Source organism: Ambystoma mexicanum, chromosome 2p (assembly GCF_040938575.1).
Source record: "Ambystoma mexicanum isolate Mex_15411 chromosome 2p, UKY_AmexF1_1, whole genome shotgun sequence".
Classification (NCBI taxonomy): domain Eukaryota; kingdom Metazoa; phylum Chordata; class Amphibia; order Caudata; family Ambystomatidae; genus Ambystoma; species Ambystoma mexicanum.
This window is the reverse complement of record NC_090923.1, coordinates 561275657-561297486: the sequence shown is the minus strand read 5'-3', so window position 1 is coordinate 561297486 and position 21830 is coordinate 561275657. Positions and strand designations below refer to the sequence as shown.

General features: G+C 49.5%; 1 protein-coding gene across 1 annotated transcript in view; it reads left to right on the top strand.

Moving 5' to 3' along the window:
- The window catches only part of TEX264 (testis expressed 264, ER-phagy receptor), a 921322-nt gene that overhangs the window by 727117 nt on the left and 172375 nt on the right, over positions 1–21830 (top strand). Inside the window, exon 3 of the mRNA XM_069644039.1 lies at positions 11137–11299. Within this exon, the coding sequence (XP_069500140.1) occupies positions 11137–11299 (163 nt within the window). The remainder of the gene's footprint in view (positions 1–11136; positions 11300–21830) is intronic.

The window sequence follows — 21830 nt, the reverse complement described above, 5'->3', positions numbered from 1 at the left end:
GCTATCTTACCGGCTATAGCTATCAAAAAACCAGCCACTCTGGAAACCACATGCTGCTGGCCACAGCCCAGGAGCCTCCATTTTTTTTAAGGGTAGCAAAGGAGATTGCCTACCTGCCCCTCAAAACAAATCCTACGGTGATATCTTTGCCGTATCTTTGCCAAGCAGTACAATCAAACTTTGTGCTGTACATAGTCTGCCAGTGGTATTCGGAGGTAGTCTTTTGACAGTTAATGGCTTGATTGCAGGTGCAAATGCGTTATGCGTGCAATAAAAATGTCTTAACCAAATGTGTTTGATTTATTTGCAGTAGGTATATCCTCTTATCTGTTCCCTGCATTGTAGGTCCTGTTAAAAACAACACTTTTTGCCTTGTCTATAGGTATTAGATAGGAATTTGTCAGGCATTGCTAGCACATATACACAGGTACTAAAACACTTTTCCAGCTGTTACCATCTTATGGCAAAATTTGGAAGCTGTGGTCAAAGTGGGCGGGAGCTGTGCTCCTCTACTTTTCTGGAAGGGTTTTGTTTTAAAATAAGTGTAGGAAGAAGCTCAAAACTTGCACTTCAGTGCACGTCGTGGGGGCTAGGTTGGAGGGGTGGATTTAATCTGTAGCATGCCCATTAAGAGGTACGAATGGTGGGTGATTAGAAAGGGTTAGCTGCGTAAAGCTGCATGCTGTGGGGACAATGAAGAAAGGTTCATGAGGGTTGTTTAAAATGTATTATGCATTTTCGTTCGCTGTGTTTCTTTCAGCCTTTACATAGTGGTGGGGGTGGAATGGAGGAAAGGTGGGACCCAAGAATGGGGTTTGTATAGTTTGTGGGAGGTGGCGTGGTGACAGGGGTTTGTGTAGGGCGGGTGAGCAGGGATCATCGTTCCACTACTTCTTTTTGTGCACTTCGACCAGTGGTTGGAGGTGCCTGGCAAATACCTACACAAAAGCCAACACGGTCAGCGTTGTCACTGCTTAGTCCCTCCAAGCCTTAACCCGGAAGAGATTACTTTAACCATGAAATCATGACTAGTGGTCCAGGCAGGCATTTCTGGATGTTCTCTACCGATGATAATACAAGTTAAAATACCTGAGCGCATATGCCATACAATACACGTTACGAAACATCTCTGCACTTAACAGAACCCCTGGCAGCCAACAGATTTGGCACTCGTTTTATAAACCTTGGAAATTTGAAATGCAGAATCAAGCCTCGGCGAGTCAAACCTGCGAGCAGCCTGTGCTCTGCTGCATGTGCATTCATCCACGCGTTACCTCATTTGCTTATATCTGCTGCATGATAAGGCATACCCCAAATTTATATTGGGAGGTTGTGGCAAAATCATCCACAAATTCCCGAGTTCATTTGGTGAATGTATGTGAGATCTGTGAGTCTTTCAGCAAATGCCTTCGCCCCTGAAATGCAACCCCTCCCAGATTTAGCTGAAAATGCCAACGAGATCGTACCTGCCCTTTATCGGGGCCGGGTCAAGTATGGAGTGTAAACAGCCTCACCAATGATTAAGTGGAATGCTCTAAAATCATAGTCACTTGGAAGCAAGGTGGCGTAGTTTCTGAAAGCCTTTACCTTGCCACAAGGGCCCAGGGTCAGCCCAAACTGCCGGTAGGTGAAAACAGCTTTGCTAACTCTCTGAGCTTCAAAAGATGTGTTTCTGCTAGTCACTTTTTAATTTCAGTGTTTACACCGCTTAAAGTTTTCATGCGTTTTGGTTTGATTCCCCAGGGAATTAGTGAAATATAGCCAAACGTACCTTATTGGGGAGTCGACCTACATCACGTGAACCCGAGACTTTTCTTTTTGACTGCCCCCATTTATAACTCACGTACATGGTGGTGCCGGCCAAAGGTGTTCAGTGTCCTGATAAGACTCCCTTAAAAATGGACTGGAGTAAGTGGTGCTAGGACTGATGCGTAGCCATGGGCGACTGCAATGATCTTTCATAGCTGTCCAGGCCTTTGGCCCCACACAATCTGTTTACTTTCTTTAGCTTTTAACTGTATTGCATTGTGATTGGTTGGTACCTGCATTCTCCAGGACCTCTGGTGAAATTAGGTCTGGAGATTGGGCGACGCAAGGTTTAGTAAGAAGGATTTTGGCCTGTACTTATTTGCAAAAACTTGAATAGTCTTTTGTGAGTGCAGCTAATGTGTCTTTGTCCTCTCACCCACTTCTTGCCCCTACTCTGTTTGATGACCAGTTATTTGACCGGTTTCAAAACCATATGAGATCTAGAGCCATGATGAAATATCTTAAGCGGATTATTGACGAGACGATACCTCGGCCACCTGCACCTCCAGACACTCAGTCACCTGCAGTCATGTCTGCGATGCCTGCGACTACAGCAACATCAATCCCCCCCATAACCTGCAGCCGCCTACCATACTGGTGCATCCTACCATCTTCTGCCAGCTTCTCAGCGGCCAACAGCTCCGACCATAGATCTTTCCGAACCTCTGGACAAAGATTCACCGTCAAGTGAAGTAGAGGAGAAAATTCTTCACTCAGCTAACGTTTTCCTGAAATGGATGCTTGGACTTTCGGAATTCCTAGGACTTCCCACTTTCTAGGACTTCCTTCTCTTGAGGAGCCACAACAATAAGAGGACCACCCCTCAGAGGTCCTGGCCCTCAGATCTTCTGGCAGATCCAGATTACAGATTCATAAAGATGTCTTGGGGGAGGCTAACAAAATATGGCAGAAGTCCCACTTGAAGCAACTACCAACGAAAGGCTTAAGGCACATTACAGGACCCTCGCATCCAAGAAAATGTGCCTCACCACCCATCTTCAACCACACCCAGTGGTGGTAACTTCTACATCATTCTGCGCTAATCCTTCTACTTATGCCGGTTCCTTCTCATCACCAGCCTTGTTGAATAAGGAGGCAAAACATTTAGAGGCTACGGTTACAAGGTATACACCAATGCCCCTTACACCTCAGACAGGCTAAGACAGACGCACTTCTGGTCACTGCTAACTCGAATCTTTGGCAGGTGATCAGCAATTTTCAGCCTCTCCTTCCCAAGCAGCAAGCCTTTAAATTGGGACTTCCTCGAGATTTTAGTACACAACATTGATACCTTCAATAGAGGCATAGCTTTGGGTGCTGATGTGGGCAAAGTCACACGGTTGTATGCTACCAGATTCTCACAAGAGGTTTAAGACTGAATACTGGAATTGCCTTTCGACAGTGAAAATCTATTCCAGTCGCCCACAGACAAGGAATCAAACAAGAGGAAAACGTCTAAGCAGATCGCAAAGTCTCTAGCAATCCTCACCAAGCTGACCCACAACCCTTTCAGCAGTCTGCTTTCTCCAAGGATGCAAGTCAGAGGTCATTTTGTGGCTACCTGGACAGTAAGGCAAGAAACCCTGACAGGCCTCCCAGTGGCCATAGAAGGAAGCAGCCTCGCTTCTCTTCAAAGGACTACTTCACCAGATCATCTTCTACAGCTTCACCAGATACAAAGAACCAATTAACTGATGAGCCAGGTCAACACAATGCCAGTTTGCTGCAATCTCCTCCATCACTTTGCACACTGGCAGACCATTTTCCAGAACCGCTGGACATAGTCTCTGAGGTTTACCATTTTTCGATAACCTTTCACCCTCCTCTTCTCCAGATGGGCTCCACCCCTCGTCTGGAAGAGGTCAACAAGCGCCTCTTCATGTTGGCCATAGAAGTTATAGCCCTGGACCACAGGGACCAGGGCTTCTATTCCCGTCTATTTCTTATGCCCAAGAAAACCAAGCTGGCCTGTGGGAAATCCCAGACATTTCCACATTCAACCTTTTCCTCCCCATTGAAAAAATAAAGATCCTGCCTGCCCAGATCCTGGGACCAATTCAAGTAGCAGCTGGTTTTGCGCCATGGACCTCGAGGACGCATAACTACACGTTTCCTATCTGGTAACCCCTTCAGAAATTCCAGTGGTTCTCCACTGTGAGATATTTTCATTACAGGACACTCACTTTTGGAAGGATCTTGGCTCCAAACTGATTTACCAAACTGATGAACACATTAGCCAGCTTAATTCGTTAGAGGGGGATACATGTCTACCCATACTTGGATGACTGGTTGGTGTAGGATAGGCATGGTATCAACACTAAGACAGATACAAGGGACCACAGTTCAAGGGTGTTTATTGAACTTAGGAAAAGGATTTAAAAAAGACCTATCTAATCGCAAATCTAAAGATGGGAGCAAGCTACGACCATAAAATAATAATAACGCAGTTCTAGTGCTGTCTTGTCAAAATAAAAGGGCCTATACTAAAAAAATATTATTGCCAATCCTTACCGCTAAATACAAATAGTGTGGGAAACAATGTTATGTTAGAGAAAGAAGTTTTCAAGAAATTATATGTCAGGATATTCAGGCCTTTGGCCCCCCCTTCCCCACGTTTTCAGCACAGGACAAGGCAGCACACTCGAGCTTAGCACAGTCTCTGGCTTCTCTAGCATGAGGGTGCAGCTCAAACATTAGTATCAGGGCCTTCAATGCCCAATTATCTTTGCCTTTCAAAGTCTCTTATTTCAGAGTGCCTGATGCAACAAACAAACAATACGTTCTTTTCCTCTTGGGATTTCACATGTACTCAATTTCTCAGGTGATTCACTATTCACCCTGGATCCCCCTCAGCTGGGCTCAGATCCGTTTTAACACAATGTTCAATCGGTCTCCCTCCACCGGCTCAGGCCAATTAATCTATTTTGTCATCAACGTGCTTGGCAGTGACAACATCAAAGACTTTTGAGTGTGCAAAGGATTTTGCTTGACCCATTGCAGGACCACTTCGATGCACAGTTCTTTGCCACTCTCCCCTTTCTCAACTCTCAGTTGGATACCTTACAGAGACCTTCGAATGAGCGCACACGCTGTGCCAGACCACTCTGTCAAAGGTATCGTATCTTGGTTTCAAAGTTCAATGACTCATCTGTTGTTCAATTTTACTTGCGTTGGTTATCGCATGTGTATCATACCCTGTTCGCTTCAGCGCTCACCATACAATGTTGCTTCTTGCAACCTTGGCTTCAACACAGACCGGTCTGTTATCAGTCTCCCCAACTCGCCAGCGGTGTTGATTTCACTGGTGCTGCTTTGTTGTAGAAGCTAAGAACAGTACCATGGCAGCAGGCAATTCTCCCCGCCTTGATTATTGACGCAGGAGTGCCCTGGGTACTTCCGACACACAATGCAGGATTCTTCAGCCTGGTTTCCTGGTCTTACACTTTCTATTCTCAAGTTGTCGTGAAAGTGACGGTTCCTCGTTGAAAATGTCAAGGGCACTTCCCTCCTTGCGATCCCCTTCTCTTTTGCAGTCTTTCTCCTCGTGTTAAATTGCCATCTTGGAGCTGTTGCTTCCTCGTGTGCTTTGCCTCGCTCAGAGTGTGCTCCCATGCTCCGCCTATTACCTATTGACCCTGTCTGACCATTGTATTGGGACATGTCAGGTATACCACTCGGGTGTTAGTCCGTTTTCTCTCATTGCAAGCTGTCCGTGAGAAAGTGTTTGTGTTGTGAGGGGGTGGGAGAGGTTTGAGTTCCTAATTATTCTACCTGGTAGCATGGGGTAAAGGTGTTACCGGGAAGGGGCTACCGCGTCTCACCATCCGGTGTCCCACTTCCCGACAACCCCTCACTCAGGCGATCCTCCCACACTGGTTCACTCCCAGAAACTGTATCTTAAAGCGGTGGCTGTGTCCTGACCACCTGGATAACAGATTCCCTGAGACTAACGGGTGAGACATCTTCAGGTTTCTCACACTGGTCTGAGCTCCTTCTGCGTGCCAGGCAGCCGCATCAACTCAACCATTGATGGACATACTCTTCAATCTTGGATTTTCCATCAACCATCAGAAATCAACATTAGTCCAGTCTCCTTGTAGGATGTTTCTGGGATCTGTGTGGAACTCACAGGCTGTGAGGATGTTCTTATCCCAGCAGATGATCTTGGATATCTTAACTACCATGAGCCATTTTCAGAGGAGGCAGACTACCTACGTGTGGTGGTTTAAGAGGTTCTCAGGGTCGATTGCTGAAGAGAACTAATCGGACTAAATCCCAATCCCAAACTTTTTAGCTCATGACTTGACATGTTGGAACCAGCTCACTAGCTTGGTTAGTGGAATTTCTTTTCAAGAACCCGATCCAGAGGAGTGTGTCACCGTGAACACTGTGAACTCCTCCCTTGCAGGGGAGGGTTGGCTACTTTGGGCCCTCTCACTACATGATTGTTGTCCAAAGAGGAGGGCCTTCTCCATATCACCATCCTCGAGCTTCAGCCGTAATTCATTGCCTTGACAGCCTTTGCTGCCAGATCATGGAGATCTCATCAAGATGGACATTTGAACCCCAATGTACTACCTGAAAAAGCAGGGAGGAACAAGAATGCCCCCACCCCCTCCTGTACCTGTTAGAAGTGAAAAAATGGGAGTGGGCAATCCAGCATCAAATTTCCCTGAATGTCATTCATCTGCTGGGACTTCTCAATATGGAGGCCAAGCTCCTCGGCAGGGTGACATTCCACGACCAAGAATGGGAGATCAAGCTCTTGTTTTTTTGCACAGTGGACCATCCCCAGGTAGACTTCTTTACCACGGCCAATAACAGTATGTGTCCCCTCTTTGCCCCCAGGAACTCCTTGGGAGATGCACTGTGAGGAATTCGACCATCCACATGGTGGGTGTATGCTCGTTCGGGTTTTTTTTAAAATTCTAATAGAAATGGAATGGTGGTAGATCAACCTCCGGAAAATGTGTGGGGCTAAGCCCCACACATTTTCCTATGCTCACTGCACGGCATACACATTGACCCGTGTACTCTTGGTGGACACAGCCTACAGGCGCCGTCCCCCCTGCCATATGTAGTTAGGTTATGACAGCAAAGAGTACATCAAGGCATCTCAGAAGGGGGGGGCAAAACCTTTCTCCTACCATGGCCAGCCTATTTAACTAACAAAGGCTTGATGGATCTGCCCTCTCTGTTGGCTCTGCTGGTGGCAGCTTCACATACTAATCGGAGTTAATGCAAACAGGCCCACAGCAGGACTAACAAAAGAGACAGGAAACTCAAACAACATTTGATATGCACTGTCTCCACCTGAAGCCAGCACCTGTCGCTCAGTATCAAGCGCCAGCACCTGTCTCTCAGTATCGAGGGCAGTGTCCTGTCATGTCTGAGACTCTGTTTACAATAGGCAACCCCCACAGGGGGACCCCATTCAGAAGGTATGAAAATGTGGTTTGCAGGAGACAGAACGTCTGCTCTCGCTGCAGGTTCAAGGGAGACCTGTCGCTTTAATCAGGAATCACAGAGAGCTCCATTAACTAGAGAGACCCTTTGATCCACAACGGACAGGAAGAATGGTGGGACTTATATTACATGTTTTTACCCCTTTACCTTTTCTGTTGCAAAGCACTCTGGTTATGACCTCATGCATACAGCAGATTGTTGATGGGTACCCAGGATGGGCCGGTTAAGGTAGGCTTACCCTACACCAATCACTGTGGCCCATTTGGCTTTAAAAGAGAGAGGGCTGATCCCCTCTTCTGGGGAAATCATCTGAAGACTTTGCAAGGAGTAACAAGAATAACTCACCATTGGACCTTAGTTGAAGGTACAATCTGCTTTATAGCTTCCGCCAGTGAAGGAAGGCTAGGATTTCTAAGAGGGAAGCAAGATCCCGCCCCTGAACATCCCCCAGCGAACAGAGGGAGATACTGAATCCAAAGGACCCTCCAGCAACTGGTACCCAGCCAGCTCACAGCGTGCCCTGCTTTGCTCTGCAGCAAGCTTCCTAGGTGGTAAGTGCCAGAGAGTCTCTGAACAAAACCAAGGACAAGGCAGTTGCCTTCAACACTCTCCTTAGCTTTAGGCTGTCCGCCTTAAAGGACGACACAAGCCCAGTGAGGAAACTAAGGGGAGTGCATCGACAAGCATCCATCAAGCCATAAAGGACATTTTTGAACCAGTCCAGCACTTTGAGCTGCAACCTGCTACACCGCTGACTGTTGTTATGCCGCAGTTGCTAACACCATCCGAGACGCTTTGACCAGTGCTTCAGACTTGCCAACCAGCACTGAGACAACAATTTCTAACCCCTTAGCCGCCGTGTAGACCAACCTGCAGCCATCTGTCCAGCCTCTCGCCGAACTACCTGCTGCCTGATACCCACAGCTGTCTCCCATCTTTAACTCTGTCGCAGAAGCTGCAAAGCGCCCTGAAACTGACTCGACCCTGTCGAGAACCAAGAACTTCTACAAGCACAAGGTACCTTGTGGTTCTGTCCCCCTGGTCCTTCTCCAAAGTCCCCTAGTGACATTTTACAACCAATTGCTCCCTTTGTGTTGAAACCAAGTATCCTTGAACTATTGTGAATAATTACTTTACTGACTACACTCCTGTCAATATCCAGAGTGCATCCCTTTTCCTTCTTTGAAACTGTCTGTCCTCTGCATTCCTTTTATAGGCTGGGTTGTATTTTGTAGTGTGCTAGATCTGTCGGTTGTGATAATAATAAAGTAGATATTTGTATACAACCTTGACTGGACAGTTCCTTTTATCACTAGGTAATAATTGTATTTTTTCGCTGTGCTGCAACTAACTAATGATCCACAACCTTGCGGAGAAAAGCGTGTGGTTCCGTCCATGTTACCAACATTTTAGAATTTGCTTGTGTTTCCAATATGTTAGGATCCGGTCTAGTGTACCAGAGGTGTGGGGCTGATTGATGGTTTAGAAACAGATATTCATCCCTGGACCACTTGTGCCCCAGAAGTTGATTAGAGACAAACACTTTCGATCAAGTGGGACATTCAGACTATGTATACGTTTCCCCCACCCCTCTTTTCCCCTGCAGTCCTGGCGATTCTCCAGCAGCAAGAGCGCCACTCTCATTCTGATTGCCCCACATGGCCAGCCTGCTTCTGGTTCTCCCAACTGGTGCAAGCCCGGATGGGAGTTATGAATCTCTTCCGGCAACGCATGATCTCCATCTGACGCTAGGCCATCTCGGGTTATCTGCAGAGAATATGGAAATAATCCAGGCAGCCAGAAAGGCTTCCACCGGGCCTAGTACAAGAGCAAGTAGACGAGGTTCTGTTACTGGGCTCTAGACAAGCATGTCAGTCCTTTAACCTGCCCTTTGAAGGAGATCCTCTCCTTTATCTCACAGCTTGCAGCCTCCAGCATCTCGGTTGACTCATGTCAATCTTATCTTTCAGCCATTGGGGGCTGTCACACCAACCAGGACCTGTCCCTTTCTATCTCAAACCTAGTTGTGCACAGACACTTTAAAAGGTCTCACCAGACTCTATCCCCCGGTCAAGAGAGTAGACCAGTTTTGGGATTTGACCATTGTCTTATCATTGACGTTTAAGACCTTTGAACCTATGGCTTCTACTGAGCTGACATTTCTGACATGGAATGTAGCACTTTTGGTGGCTCCCGCCTCTGCGGGTAGTCAGCGAGATCCAGTCTCGATCAGCTTTTGAGCTCTACACTATTTTCCATAAGGACGTGGTTTTACGCATTCACCCAACCTTTCTGCCTAAGGTGGTGTCCTCGTTCCACATCAATGAAGAGGTGGTAATGCCCATTTTTTCTGCGAAACTCCTCTCTCTGGCTGACATTGCTCTCCACTCTCTTGACGTCTGGATCGTACTAAACAGTTCAGGAAGTCAGAAGCCCTTTTTATTACTTTTGGCAGTAAGCACAGTGGCTCGCAGGCCTGTAAGGCCACTGTGGCCAAGTGGTTAGTCTCAGGCATCAGACACTGAACCTCCTAAGGGCCCAGGCTGTGGCTTTTCAATAAAATATACCTTGCAACAATATTAGTATTTCCGCCACAGGGTCTTCACCATTTGCTTTCTGTAAGCACTACGGTCTTGACACCAGCTCCAGGACTGATACCAGTTTCGAAAAGACTATCCTTCGCAACCTTCTTCGCTACATGTAAGGGTGGCCCTACCACCCTCCCAAGAAAACGTTTTCTTGCTATGAAATCTCCCATCAGTATGGAGGAAAGGGGACAGGACATAGGAGTAAGAAACAATTACTCGCCATAGTGACATGTGTCCTCCTAGTACATAGTCCCCTTTCCACCATACAACCCACCTTCCACCCCTGTAAATCAGTAAGATAGTAGTAGCCCATGACCGGTCAAAGAATGGCAGGGGAGGCCAGTGGGAGGAGCCAGTGAGGGCTGCCACGCCCCAGCATGCAACGAATTTGAAGAGGAAGTTTACTTTTTTTTGTTATTGCAAAAGGTTCCGATCCCATCAGAATGGAGGAAAGAGAACTATGGATTAGGAGTACAGTGTCTCACAGTCTCTCTCTCTCTCTCTCTCTCTCTCTCTTGCTCTCTCTTTCTCTCTCTCTTTCCCTCTTTCTCTCTGTCTTTCTCTCTTTCACTTTCTTTCTCTCTTTATCGCTTTCTCTCTTTTGCTCTCATTCTCTCTTTCTCTTTTTCTCTCTCTCTCTTAAAATGCCTAATGATACATGCATAATCTCCCAAATATATTCTATGGCTGAGTCCCGAAGATATGAAATTTGATGTTGCCCTCAAAAATGCTTTTCCGTTGTGTATTGTTTGTCCTTTGGTTTTTGTGGGTTATAGGACAACCCCTTTCCTGATAGTACGCTCTCCTACTCAAGCAGTTTGCGCTTTACCTGCTCGCTCCGTTCTCATTTACTGTCACTGATTCTACGTTCTCACTTGCTCTGTTCTTATTACTAGATTGCTGTTCTCGCACGCTCACTGTCCATTCCACAATGAGTTTCCCTTCCGCCACTAACATTCCCTTACTTGGGGAACTGGCATCTGCTGAGCGCACTCACCCTCTCTTGCTGAAGCAGTTGATATTGTGCTCCCTTGCTGGCTCCCTCTTACGCAGGCCTTTTCTTGACCCTTCCGGGTCTTCTTGCCTGCACTGCACAATCATCAAATTGGTGTCTCTTATGCAGGTAATGGGACGGCAAGTTTGCAGTTTGTTTTGTGGTTTCTCATGAAGGGTAAAGCACTCCCTGCTAATATATATGTATGGTATGTGTCTTATTTAAGAAAGCTGTTGTAAGACTGAAGTTAACTATGTGCTTTCCTCTTAACCTTTTCAGGAGCGGAAGCTTTGTGCGCACCCTTACATTGAGATCTACAAGGGTGACCAGATCCAGTTTGTGTGCCCGCTCTCTCGCCAGAGTGACTTCTACGTGCCGGAGATGAAAGCGCTGTTGAAGAAACTCCGAGAGGAAGAAGAGAAGGCTGCATTAGAGGGCACAGGTGACAACCTCTTTCATGTTTCTTTCTGTTGTCCATTGTTGCTGGCTGCTCTAATGTCCTGGATCCCTCTGCTTCTCTTATCTCCAAGAGTGTATGCTGCACAGATGCATTCCAATTCCTTAAGGCTAGGTGCCCACTCTATCTATGGTACTTCTGATTGGGCCAGCCTGGTGCTCGTGTTCTACAGGTCAGTTTCCTGGGCCTGGGTTGCCAAATCCCTTACATCCCTTAGTTATCAATGCCAGACGGATTAACACATAATGTGCTGGAGGTGGGTGCTTCTCCTGCCTTCCATACCCTGGCCTGGATTTGGAATTGTAGTTTGAGATACACTTGAAGTAAAAGAATGTGACGGTGCAGTGACCGTAAGGACTCTCTATCTGAAGTTGAGATAGTTTAAGCTCTGCCCAATGATCAGGGATTGAGCCTTCTACTGAGTAATCCCTCGGATTTGCACTCTTCTGTGATCTCGGAGATGCAGGTAGGAACATTTGGGAGCATGGTGTCGCTCTCCCAGAGCACAGTGTTGCAGGGGGTTGGTATTTCATAGGTACCTCCAGGCCTGCCACTCCCTGCTTCGGACCCAGATCATTTTTATTTTTAAAAAAAAATCAGAAATGAGGCATTTTATTCTTATAATCCTAAACTCTTCAATAACATGCCGTCATGTTCAATATTGAGGAATTGTTCTGTGCTTTTCTTTATATTTTCCACCTGCACCCTGGCAACAGTACTTATTTCGAAATCCTCAGCGAACTGGGTGGAGTGATTTCTCCTTTTCGATTTGTGTCTCTCGCACACTTAATAACCAGGATTGGGCCCATGTATCTCTTGCAGCCTAGAAGCCTGTGCCCTGCCCGGCTTAATAACCAGGAGCTGCCCTACATACTGTTAGTAACATGTATTTCGAGGGGATTGGGTCCTCCGACGTATTCCATATCTATGACATGTAATCACCACAGCTGTGCTGCTTCGGAAACTTTTTCAGCGTCTGCGTCCTGCGTCGATGACGTCGATGCGCCGTCGTCGAGGACCTCCTCCGACGTCCGACGTCATCCGATGTGATAAGTAGGACGCACGACGCCCATAGCCTCAGTTCCGTTTTTTCCGCGAACGTGTTGCTTCGTGTTTCTCGGTTTAAACGCCTCGACTCTTTGGAGTTCTGTTCTTCTCGGTTCTTCGAACCTGTTCGTTTGTGAAATTCCTTCTGAAGATGTCTTCTTCGTCTTCGACCCCGCGTCCGGGTTTCAAGAAGTGCGGGGAGTGTGGGTCCAAGATGTCGGTGACGGACTCGCACGACTCCTGCCTCTGGTGCCTCGGGGAGGCCCACGACACGGATGACTGTATCGACTGCCAGTCGCTCACGTCCAAAGCCTTACGCGAACGTAAGAAGAAGTTGTCGGTAGGTCGGGTGTCCAAGCCCCGGAAGTCGAAGTCTGCGGGGCTTTCGACGGATGATTCGAGGGGTGACTCTCCGTGTCATCGTCGGAAGTCTCGTGGGTCTCCTTCTAGGAGTCGGTCTCGCCACTCCTCAGCCTCTTCGAGGCATTCTCGGAAGCGCCGACACCGGTCGTCTTCCAGGTCCTCTTCGGAGGGCTCTGCCCGGCACGTCGCTTACCCCTCCAGCCGTGCGACGCCGGAGGAATGGGCTTCCTTCGGGAAGAAGATGCTGGCGATTCTTGAGTCGCAGGGTACTCAGCCGTCCGCGCCCCCGAGTGGGGTCGGTCGTGTGAGGTCGAGAGACACCGCTCGCAAGAGTGGTCGGCACGAGTCACGGGAGAGGTCCCGTTCGGACAAGGGGACTCGTTCTCGACGTACCCGTTCCAGGTCCCGGTCCTCGACGCGTTCGAGACCGTGTGCACCTGTGAGGTCTTCGAAGAAGGCATCGACGTCTGTGGCGTCGAGGGCGTCGACAGGCTTTCTCGAGGCTCTGGCTCCGAGGAAGTTGTCAATGCCGTCGACGCTCAGGTCGTCGAGGGACACGCTCGGGGCTCCGGCCTCGAGGGCTGTGTCGACGCCGCCGATTCTGGAGGCGCTGAATCTGACGTCGACGCCGATTTCCTCGACGTTGACGCCGATCCTCTCGGCGCCGATGCCGGTTCTCTCGACGCTGGCGCCGATTCGCTCGACGCCATCGACGCCTTTCGTGTCGGAGGTACCCCAGGGCACGGGTGGACCCCCTAGGAAGGCTCTGGTTAAGAGCAAGCACTCTCGAGTGCCTTCTTTTCGCCACCTGGACTATATTTCAGAGGCGGATGAGGATTCTGATGGCCTGGTTCCTAGTCAGGTTCCGGATGAAATTCTCGGGCCATAGTCAGTTTGACGAGTTGAGACAGTCACTGCATGATGCCAGTGGACTGGACACCTCTCCGGAGGTGGAGTTTTGTAGGCCTGAGCCTGGCTCTCATGCTGATTCCTCGTACCGGCGCCTTATGGCTAGGATTTCTGAGTACTTGGGATGGTCTGCTCCCCCAGGGGAGTTTGTGCAGGATGATCTGACAGACATCCTTGATGTTGGTCCCCCAACTGACCCGGTTCTGCCGTTCCATATGGCTTTACAGAGAAGGGTGGCGGCGGCTTGTACTGCTCCGGAGAGTCTCCCGGCGGTGGGCAGATCCTTGTCGCGAAAATACCGTCCAGCCAGTGGCGACCCCTGCTACTTGACCAGGCACCCCACTCCGGAGAGTTTGGTGGTGCAGGCGGCCACGGCCCCGGCGAAGCAGGCGTCGTACCCTACCATCCCTCCTGATAGGGACGACAAACGTTTTGATGGCCTGGCGAAGAAAGTGTTTTCTTCTGGTGGTATGGCGCTTCAGGCGGCCAACTCCATTTGTGCCTTGTCACGTTTCACGCACACTCTGTGGGACTGTGTTGCATTAGCAGCTGAGCATATTCCCGAAGGGGACGAACGGGATGGTTTCCTTGCTATGGTCCAGGATTGTAAGGATGCCATGTGTGAGTCCGTTCAGTCGGGTTTGGACTTAGCTGAATGCGTCAGTAGGTCCATGGCGGCGAGCACCGTGATACGCAGGTTTGCGTGGTTGCGGAAGTCGGGGTTTGCTCCTGATGTGCAGTCCCGGCTCCTCAACATGCCCTTTGACGGTGAACACCTTTTTGGCAGCAAGGCTGACGAGAGCCTTGAGAGGTTGCAGACCTCAAAAGCTGCTGCGAAGTCGTTGGGCGCTGCAGTTCGCCAACCTCCGTCTTTTCGTCCTAGGGGACAGCAGTGGAGGGGTGGTTCCTTTCGCTATTACTCATCCTTCAGTAAAGCGAGAGGGGCAGGCAGTGAAAGAGGCCAACGCAGGGGTACCAGAGGTGGACGACAGGGTACCCGTGGTGCCAAGGCCGCTCGGGCAGTTGCCTCTTTGCCCTCAGGTAACGCCACAGCCGCTCCCACTCAGTCGTGAGGCCATGTCCCATGGTTCGCCGGTTGGGGGAAGGCTGGCGCAGCATCTTGTAGAGTGGCAAGCCATTACTTCAGATGTGTGGGTTCTGGAGATCATAACCCACGGCTACTGTCTTCCTTTTCGGCACAGGCCTCGCGACAATCCACCGGGGAACCACTCTTTGCAGAGTCGGGATCCGCTCCTTGCGCAGGAAATTCAAGCCCTGCTGGAGAAAGGCGCCATAGAACTGGTGCCTGTAGCGGAGAGGAACAAGGGATGGTATTCCCCTTATTTTTTGATTTCGAAGAAAGACGGGGGATTGAGACCCATCATGGACTTGCGCGGTTTGAACAAACTCCTCAGGAAGGACAAGTTCAAGATGGTTACTCTCTCTCAAGTCCTCCAGGCCCTTCAGCTTCAGGACTGGTTGGTGTCACTCGACCTCAAGGATGCTTACTTCCATGTGCCGATCCATCCCAAGCACAAGAAGTACCTGAGGTTCGCGGTTGGCGACTCGCACTTTCAGTTTCGGGTCCTGCCGTTCGGATTGACCTCCGCCCCGAGGGTTTTCACCAAGCTCATGGTGGTGGTGGCAGCGCATCTCAGGCAAGGGGGGATTCACGTCTACCCCTACCTGGACGATTGGTTGATCAGGGGGAGCTCTCCCGAGCAAGTCCTGGATCATCTATCGGTCACCTGTCGCTCCCTTCACAGGCTGGGCTTCTCCCTCAATTTAAAGAAGTCCCATTTGACGCCAACGCAGCGGCTCCAGTACATCGGAGCAGTGCTCGACACTTCCCTGGGGCAGTGTTTTCCTCCCCAGGTGAGGGCTCTTCACATTCAGCAGATGGTGCACAAGTTTCAGCATGCCCAGACGCTCCCAGCGTTCGAGTTCTTGAGGTTGCTCGGCCTCATGGCATCCTGCATTCTTCTGGTGCCAGAGGCTCGCCTGCGGATGAGATCTTTGCAGTGGGCACTCAAGACGCAATGGTCGCAGTCCTCCGGCAGGATGTCGGACTCGATTCAGGTGCCGTCCTCGGTCGCCCGGGACCTTCTGTGGTGGGCCGTCGAAGGCAACTTGATGAAGGGGGCTCCATTTTGGCTTCCCTGGCCGGAGGTGACGATCGTGACGGATGCATCCCTCACGGGATGGGGAGCTCATGCCAACGGGCTGACAGTCAGCGGTCGTTGGTCTCCGTCGGAGTCCAGACTCCATATCAATCTGTTGGAGCTGCGGGCCGTCAGGCTAGCCCTGAAGGCTTTTCTGCCGTCTATGTGAGGGAAGAATGTCCTGATCCTGACGGACAACACAGTGGCCATGCACTACCTCAACAAAAAGGGGGGGCAGGGTCACTTCCTCTGTGCAGGGAGGCGATGCAGCTCGAGTTCTGGGCCATCCAGCAGGGAGTTTCGATCTCGGCAGTTCATCTGGTCGGAGCCGAAAACGTGACGGCGGACGCTCTGAGCAGGCAGAGCGCGATCTCTCACGAGTGGGAGTTGGCTCAGGAGATTCTCCTGGAGATCTTCGCCCTTTGGGGGACCCCTCAAGTGGATCTCTTCGCCTCCAGTGTCAACCGGAAGTGCGAAAGGTTTTGCTCGCGGGAATTTCCTCCAAAAGGAGCCTTAGGAGACGCGTTCGTAGTGGAGTGGTCATTCCCGCTGCTGTACGCGTTTCCTCCAGTCCCCGTCATCCCGCAAGTGCTGCGTAGGTTACGGAAGTTCGGTTCCCGGATGATCCTCATTGCCCCGGCGTGGGCTCGGAGGACGTGGTACCCGGACCTTCTCGACTTATCCATCTGCCCTCCACGTCGTCTTCCCTACCGAGACGATCTGCTCTCACGGGAGGGGGGTCAGGTTCTCCATCCAGAGGTCAGATCCCTCAACCTTCACGCTTGGCTTCTGAAAGGTTGAGGTATAAGGATTGGGACCTCCCTGAGGACGTGATGGAGGTGTTGCTTTCGGCCCGAAGGCCAGCAACAAAGTCTCTGTACCGTTGCCGTTGGCGTAAGTTCTGCGACTGGTGCAGAGTTCGGAATGTGGATCCTTTTGCATGTGACATCCCCATGGTTCTGTCCTTTTTACTTTCTTTGGCCCACAGGGGCTTGCAAGTGGGTACCGTTAAGGGTTACCTGGCGGCGCTGTCCATCTTTAAGCGCTCGTCTGAAGAGTGTTCTTACTTTAAAATCCCTTTGATTTCACAGTTCCTGAAAGGGCTCACTAATGTGTTCCCTCCGTCACCTTTCCTGGTGCCCGGTTGGGATTTGAACCTTGTTCTTAAGTTTCTCATGGGTGCTCCGTTTGAGCCTTTACATTCTTGCCCTTTGAGGCTGTTAACTCTGAAAACTTTGTTTTTAGTTGCGGTTACTTCCGCTCGCAGAGTGAGTGAGTTACAGGCACTTTCAGTTAAGCCTCCCTTCACTGTATTTCACAAGGACAGGGTTGTCCTTAGAGTTCGTCCTTCTTTTCTTCCGAAGGTAGTGACGGAATTTCATTTGGCCCAGAAGGTTGTTCTTCCGGCATTCTATCCTCCTCCGCATCCTGGTAAGGAAGAGGAGAGGCTCCATCGGCTTGATCCTAGGAGAGCTTTAAGCTTTTATGTTTCACGCATGTCCCGGGTCAGAGTGGATGATCAACTCTTTATTGGTTACACTGGAAAGCGTTTGGGGCAAGCTGTGACGAAACAGACTTTGTCTCGCTGGATTATTTTGGCCATCTCGGAGTGCTACCGCTTGGCGGGTAAGTACCCACCGGCTGGCTTGCGGGCCCATTCTACCAGGGGTATGGCTGCGTCTACTGCCCTGCAGAGGGGTGTTCCTATTCGCAACATCTGTGATGCAGCCACCTGGGCTTCAGTACATACATTTGTACGTCACTATTCCCTCGATTCCATCCGAGCACAGGACCTGGCCTTTGGCAAGGCGGTCCTTTGCTCTGCTATTTGATTGGCTATTCTACATTTTGGTTCTTAATTCTTTCCCTCCTCCTTGCTTTGGTACTGCTTTGGGAGTCTGTCATAGATATGGAATACGTCGGAGGACCCAATCCCCTCGAAGAACAAGTTACTTTCTTACCTGGTAACGTTCTTTCGATGGGATGGTCCGACGACGTATTCCATATCGCTCCCGCCCTGCCTTCCCCGCTGCAGAATTTCTTTTGCGATTGCAGCTTACGTTCCGCAAGGCTTTGTGTCTGACTGGCAGTTGACTTATGTCACACGTTCTGGGGGAAAAAACTACAACTGAGGCTATGGGCGTCATGCGTCCTACTTATCACATCGGATGACGTCGGACGTCGGAGGAGGTCCTCGACGACGGCGCATCGACGTCATCGACGCAGGACGCAGACGCCAAAAAAGTTTCTGAAGCAGCACAGCTGTGGTGATTACATGTCATAGATATGGAATACGTCGTCGGACCATCCCATCGAAAGAACGTTACCAGGTAAGAAAGTAACTTGTTCGTCTCTACCCCCATACTTTTAAAACTGGGGCCAGACCAGCGTCTCCCTGCAGATGCTAGGGTTTGGCTACAATCATGACAACTATGTACCTTGTTTGTCTCTTACTTTTAGGAGCCATCATTTGACCAATGAGTTTATAGTGACCTGGAAGAATGCACCATCCCACCTTTAATAACGGTGATGAGACTAGCTCGTTATAGTAGCGATGGAATGTCTGTGCTCACCTACCTCTACTTTCTCCTTTAAATGTCCATGATATTCCTTCATTGGCCATATTGTGACCAGACTTATTCGCCCCCCCCCCAATTTCACACGTATAGTTCTAGGCTTGACCTTCACTAGTGAACTGAACGTCTACACGTCAGCCTTTGGTAACTGGGACTGGACTGATTGCTCACGGAACAAGTGCCATGACGCACCTACCAGTAAAGTGGTTCCCCATTTGCAAGCTAATCACTTGATTTGCCTTCCAACACATGCAGCCTTTAGTTATAGTGTTAAGGTTTCCGACTTTACAATCCTTACCAGAACCTTCCTACATCTGAAGGGAAGGACCGAGCAGAGCACATAATAGGTGGTTTAACCGCTTGTTTTTCTTTTTTTTTTTTTTACAAATACCCTTTTGTGTTTCTCATCAGAATAATATTTTTGTCGTATACCCGTCTGAGTGCAACTTTAGTAGAATTCAAATGAGCTTGTTGTATGTGGCAAAATAAGATGGGCCAAGAGCAGGGAGCCTGTGCCACACAGTGTAAGCGACTTCAGCACAGTGCTGCCTTGGAAAACCCTATTATGAACAAGAGAGAGGTGATAGACACTCTAGCGGCGCACAATGTGGACGAGCGAGGATGGACTGAGTGCAAAACGCACCCAGGGAAGGCAGTTACGAGTAGGGTCCTTATGAAGACCCTGTAGGGTTCTATCTAGTGTAGCGTGTGCAAGGTGCAGTCTATATGGCCCGGAATTAGGAAAAATGTGTGTGAGTCCATACACAATTCCCACAGAATTGTATTGCAGGCACCAACTCCCATTGCGAGGCCTTACACCTGAAAAATTGGCTTTTTTTAATGAATCTTTTGATTATTTGAAGAAAAAAAAAGACAAACACATACATACACCACACTACATGCATGCACTTTCTTACAGTTAACAACTCATGCCCAGGAGTACAGATTCAGTGATACATTGTAACAGCTCGGTATTGTCAATTCAGTGTAGGCAGTGGGCCCTCCTCCCCTTTGTTCTAGGAACTCCTGTCAGTTCCTCTCTTCCCACTTGCCCCACAATTTTGCGGCTTTTTGTGGGCAGCCACGTGCTGTATATATGCGGTGTTCCACAGCAACACATATGTCCATATCTGCAAGCCAGTAATAGTTTCTGTGGTGAGCCCCACAGGCGGGCAATGTTCTGCTTAATCAGTCCAGCTGCCATGAAAATAAACAGTTTATCCCACTTGTTAGTGAGATGTTCATCGAGGATGCCCAGCATTAGTAATTTAGGGTCCAATGGCACCTCCCTCTCTAGTGTCTCAGAGTTTGGTGCAGCATTGTCACCAGTACCCTTGAATTCGAGAACATTTCCACAGGATATGTATGAAGGATCCTTCCCCTGCCCAGCACCGTCAACAGTTCGGATTGGAAGTCCAGCCCCATCTGTACAATGCCACCCTAGGATATTACAGTCTATGCAATATCTTATGCTGGACCAGGTGGATTCTGGAAGTGGTTACTATTTCCCTTGGGTGCGTCAATGCTAATATCCAATCCTCCGGGTCGATAGTGCCCTCATCCACCTCCCATTTCTGTTTCAGGGTGACCAGTTCGGGAGTGGCGAAGGCCGCTATGGCATTATATGGGATAGACGTGACCTTAGCAGGCACACATTCTGTTAGGAGATTGCATTCTATGGGGGGTCCATTCTGGCAAATTTGTAAATGAGGATATGTTCCTACGCAGAGCGTGGGTGAATTGCGTGTAGTAGTAGTGTTCTTTCTGTGGTAGTCTGTATTTCTGCCGAAGCAACTCGAAAGAGATGAGGTCGCCCTCGGCGAGAATATCGTCGACCCTCGTTATCCGGGCCTCGGCCCACCGCGGCCACATCAGTAACTTGTCTACCTCCGCCAGGTTACTGTTGTTCCATAAGGGGTGCATCTGGGTCACCTTCTGTCCCCAACCAATGTGTTTATGTGCTCTCTCCCATATCATAGCAATATGTGTTGCGGTCATTTGCCAGTATTTGTGTAACCACTGAACAGGAGTGTGACGGGTTGCTCAAATAGATCAGAAGATCGTCTGCATATAGAGAGAGTTTGTCCTTTCCCCCTTCCGGCCAATTAAAGCCCTCCCATGTAGTGGTTTGACAAAGCCATAAGGCTAAAGGTTCAATTGCCAACGCGAATAATAAGGGGGATAGGAGACACCCCTGTCGAGTACCCCTGCCGAGCGGAAAGGGTTTTGATGACCAGCCGTTGACCCTGACATCAGCCTCTGGGATTCATACAATAGCCTCACCCAACCCAGGAATGTTTCACCAAATCCCATCCGATGCAGAGTCTCCCAAAGACTCTGCCATACTACTGTGTCAAACGCCTTCTCAAAGTCGATGGCTAACAAGGCGAGAGAAGTGTTAAGGGCCGGGCACCGCTCTAGGAGTAGATGGAGGCGCCTCAGGTTCATGCGCGTTGATTTGCTCGGCATGAAGCCACATTGGTCGGGTGGATCAGTGAGAGGATAACTGTCTGCAGTCGTGTTGCAAGCACCTTAGCTAAAATATTTGCCTCCCCGTTAATGAGTGAAATCGGCCTATATGAACTGCAGAGCTCCAGTGGTTTTCCTGGCTTGGGGATGACTACAACACTAGCTCTGCACTGGTCTGGAGGGAGGATACTTTGGTACCTACAGTGGAGAAAGAGCTTGTGTAGCTGGGTCGCCTTTGCTGTCCCGCCCAGTCTTTTCCACGTCTCGACCGGGAATCCATTAGGACCCAGTATTTTCCCAGAGCTCAGTTCGGTAATGGCCTCTGCTATTTTGGTTTCCGTAAGATCTATATCTTGCTGCGCACTTTGGGAGTGAGTCAGTTGGGGAAGTACAATATTATCTAGTATAGAGAAGTCAACCGGGGCAGTTGGCCCTTGATAAAGTGTAGCGTAGTACTCCGTAAACGTCTCCGCAATGGCAGAGTCTTGGTGCATCCGCTCGTTTTGGCTATTTGTGATTTCTCTGACATGCCAGTGTCCTTGCCTCTTCTCCAACCAAGCCAGCAGTTTGCCTGCTTTGTCCCCGTGTTCTTAAACACGCACTCTCGTGACCGAGTGCGCCTGTTTCGCATTATCAAGTGCAATATTCCGGAGGCACTCTTTTGCCTTCAGAAGGGATCGGTGTACTTCAGGGGTACTATTTTGTATATATTTGGCCTCCCACTCTTCGGCCTCCCTCTCTGCCTCTGCTACCCTTCGAGTGAGCTCCTTCCTCTTTGCTGACGTCCAGGAGATCACCTCACCGCAGAGCACCGTTTTATAGGCCTCCCAGACGATTACTGGGTTATCGACCAAGGAGTAATTTATTGCAAAGTATTCCACGGTTGTCTCGTGGATATGATCCACGAAGTCGGGGAATCCGAGGTAGTAGGTGTTCAGCCGCCACCTTTTTTGGGGTGACGGGGCATTGACTGTCATATCTATCATCAGA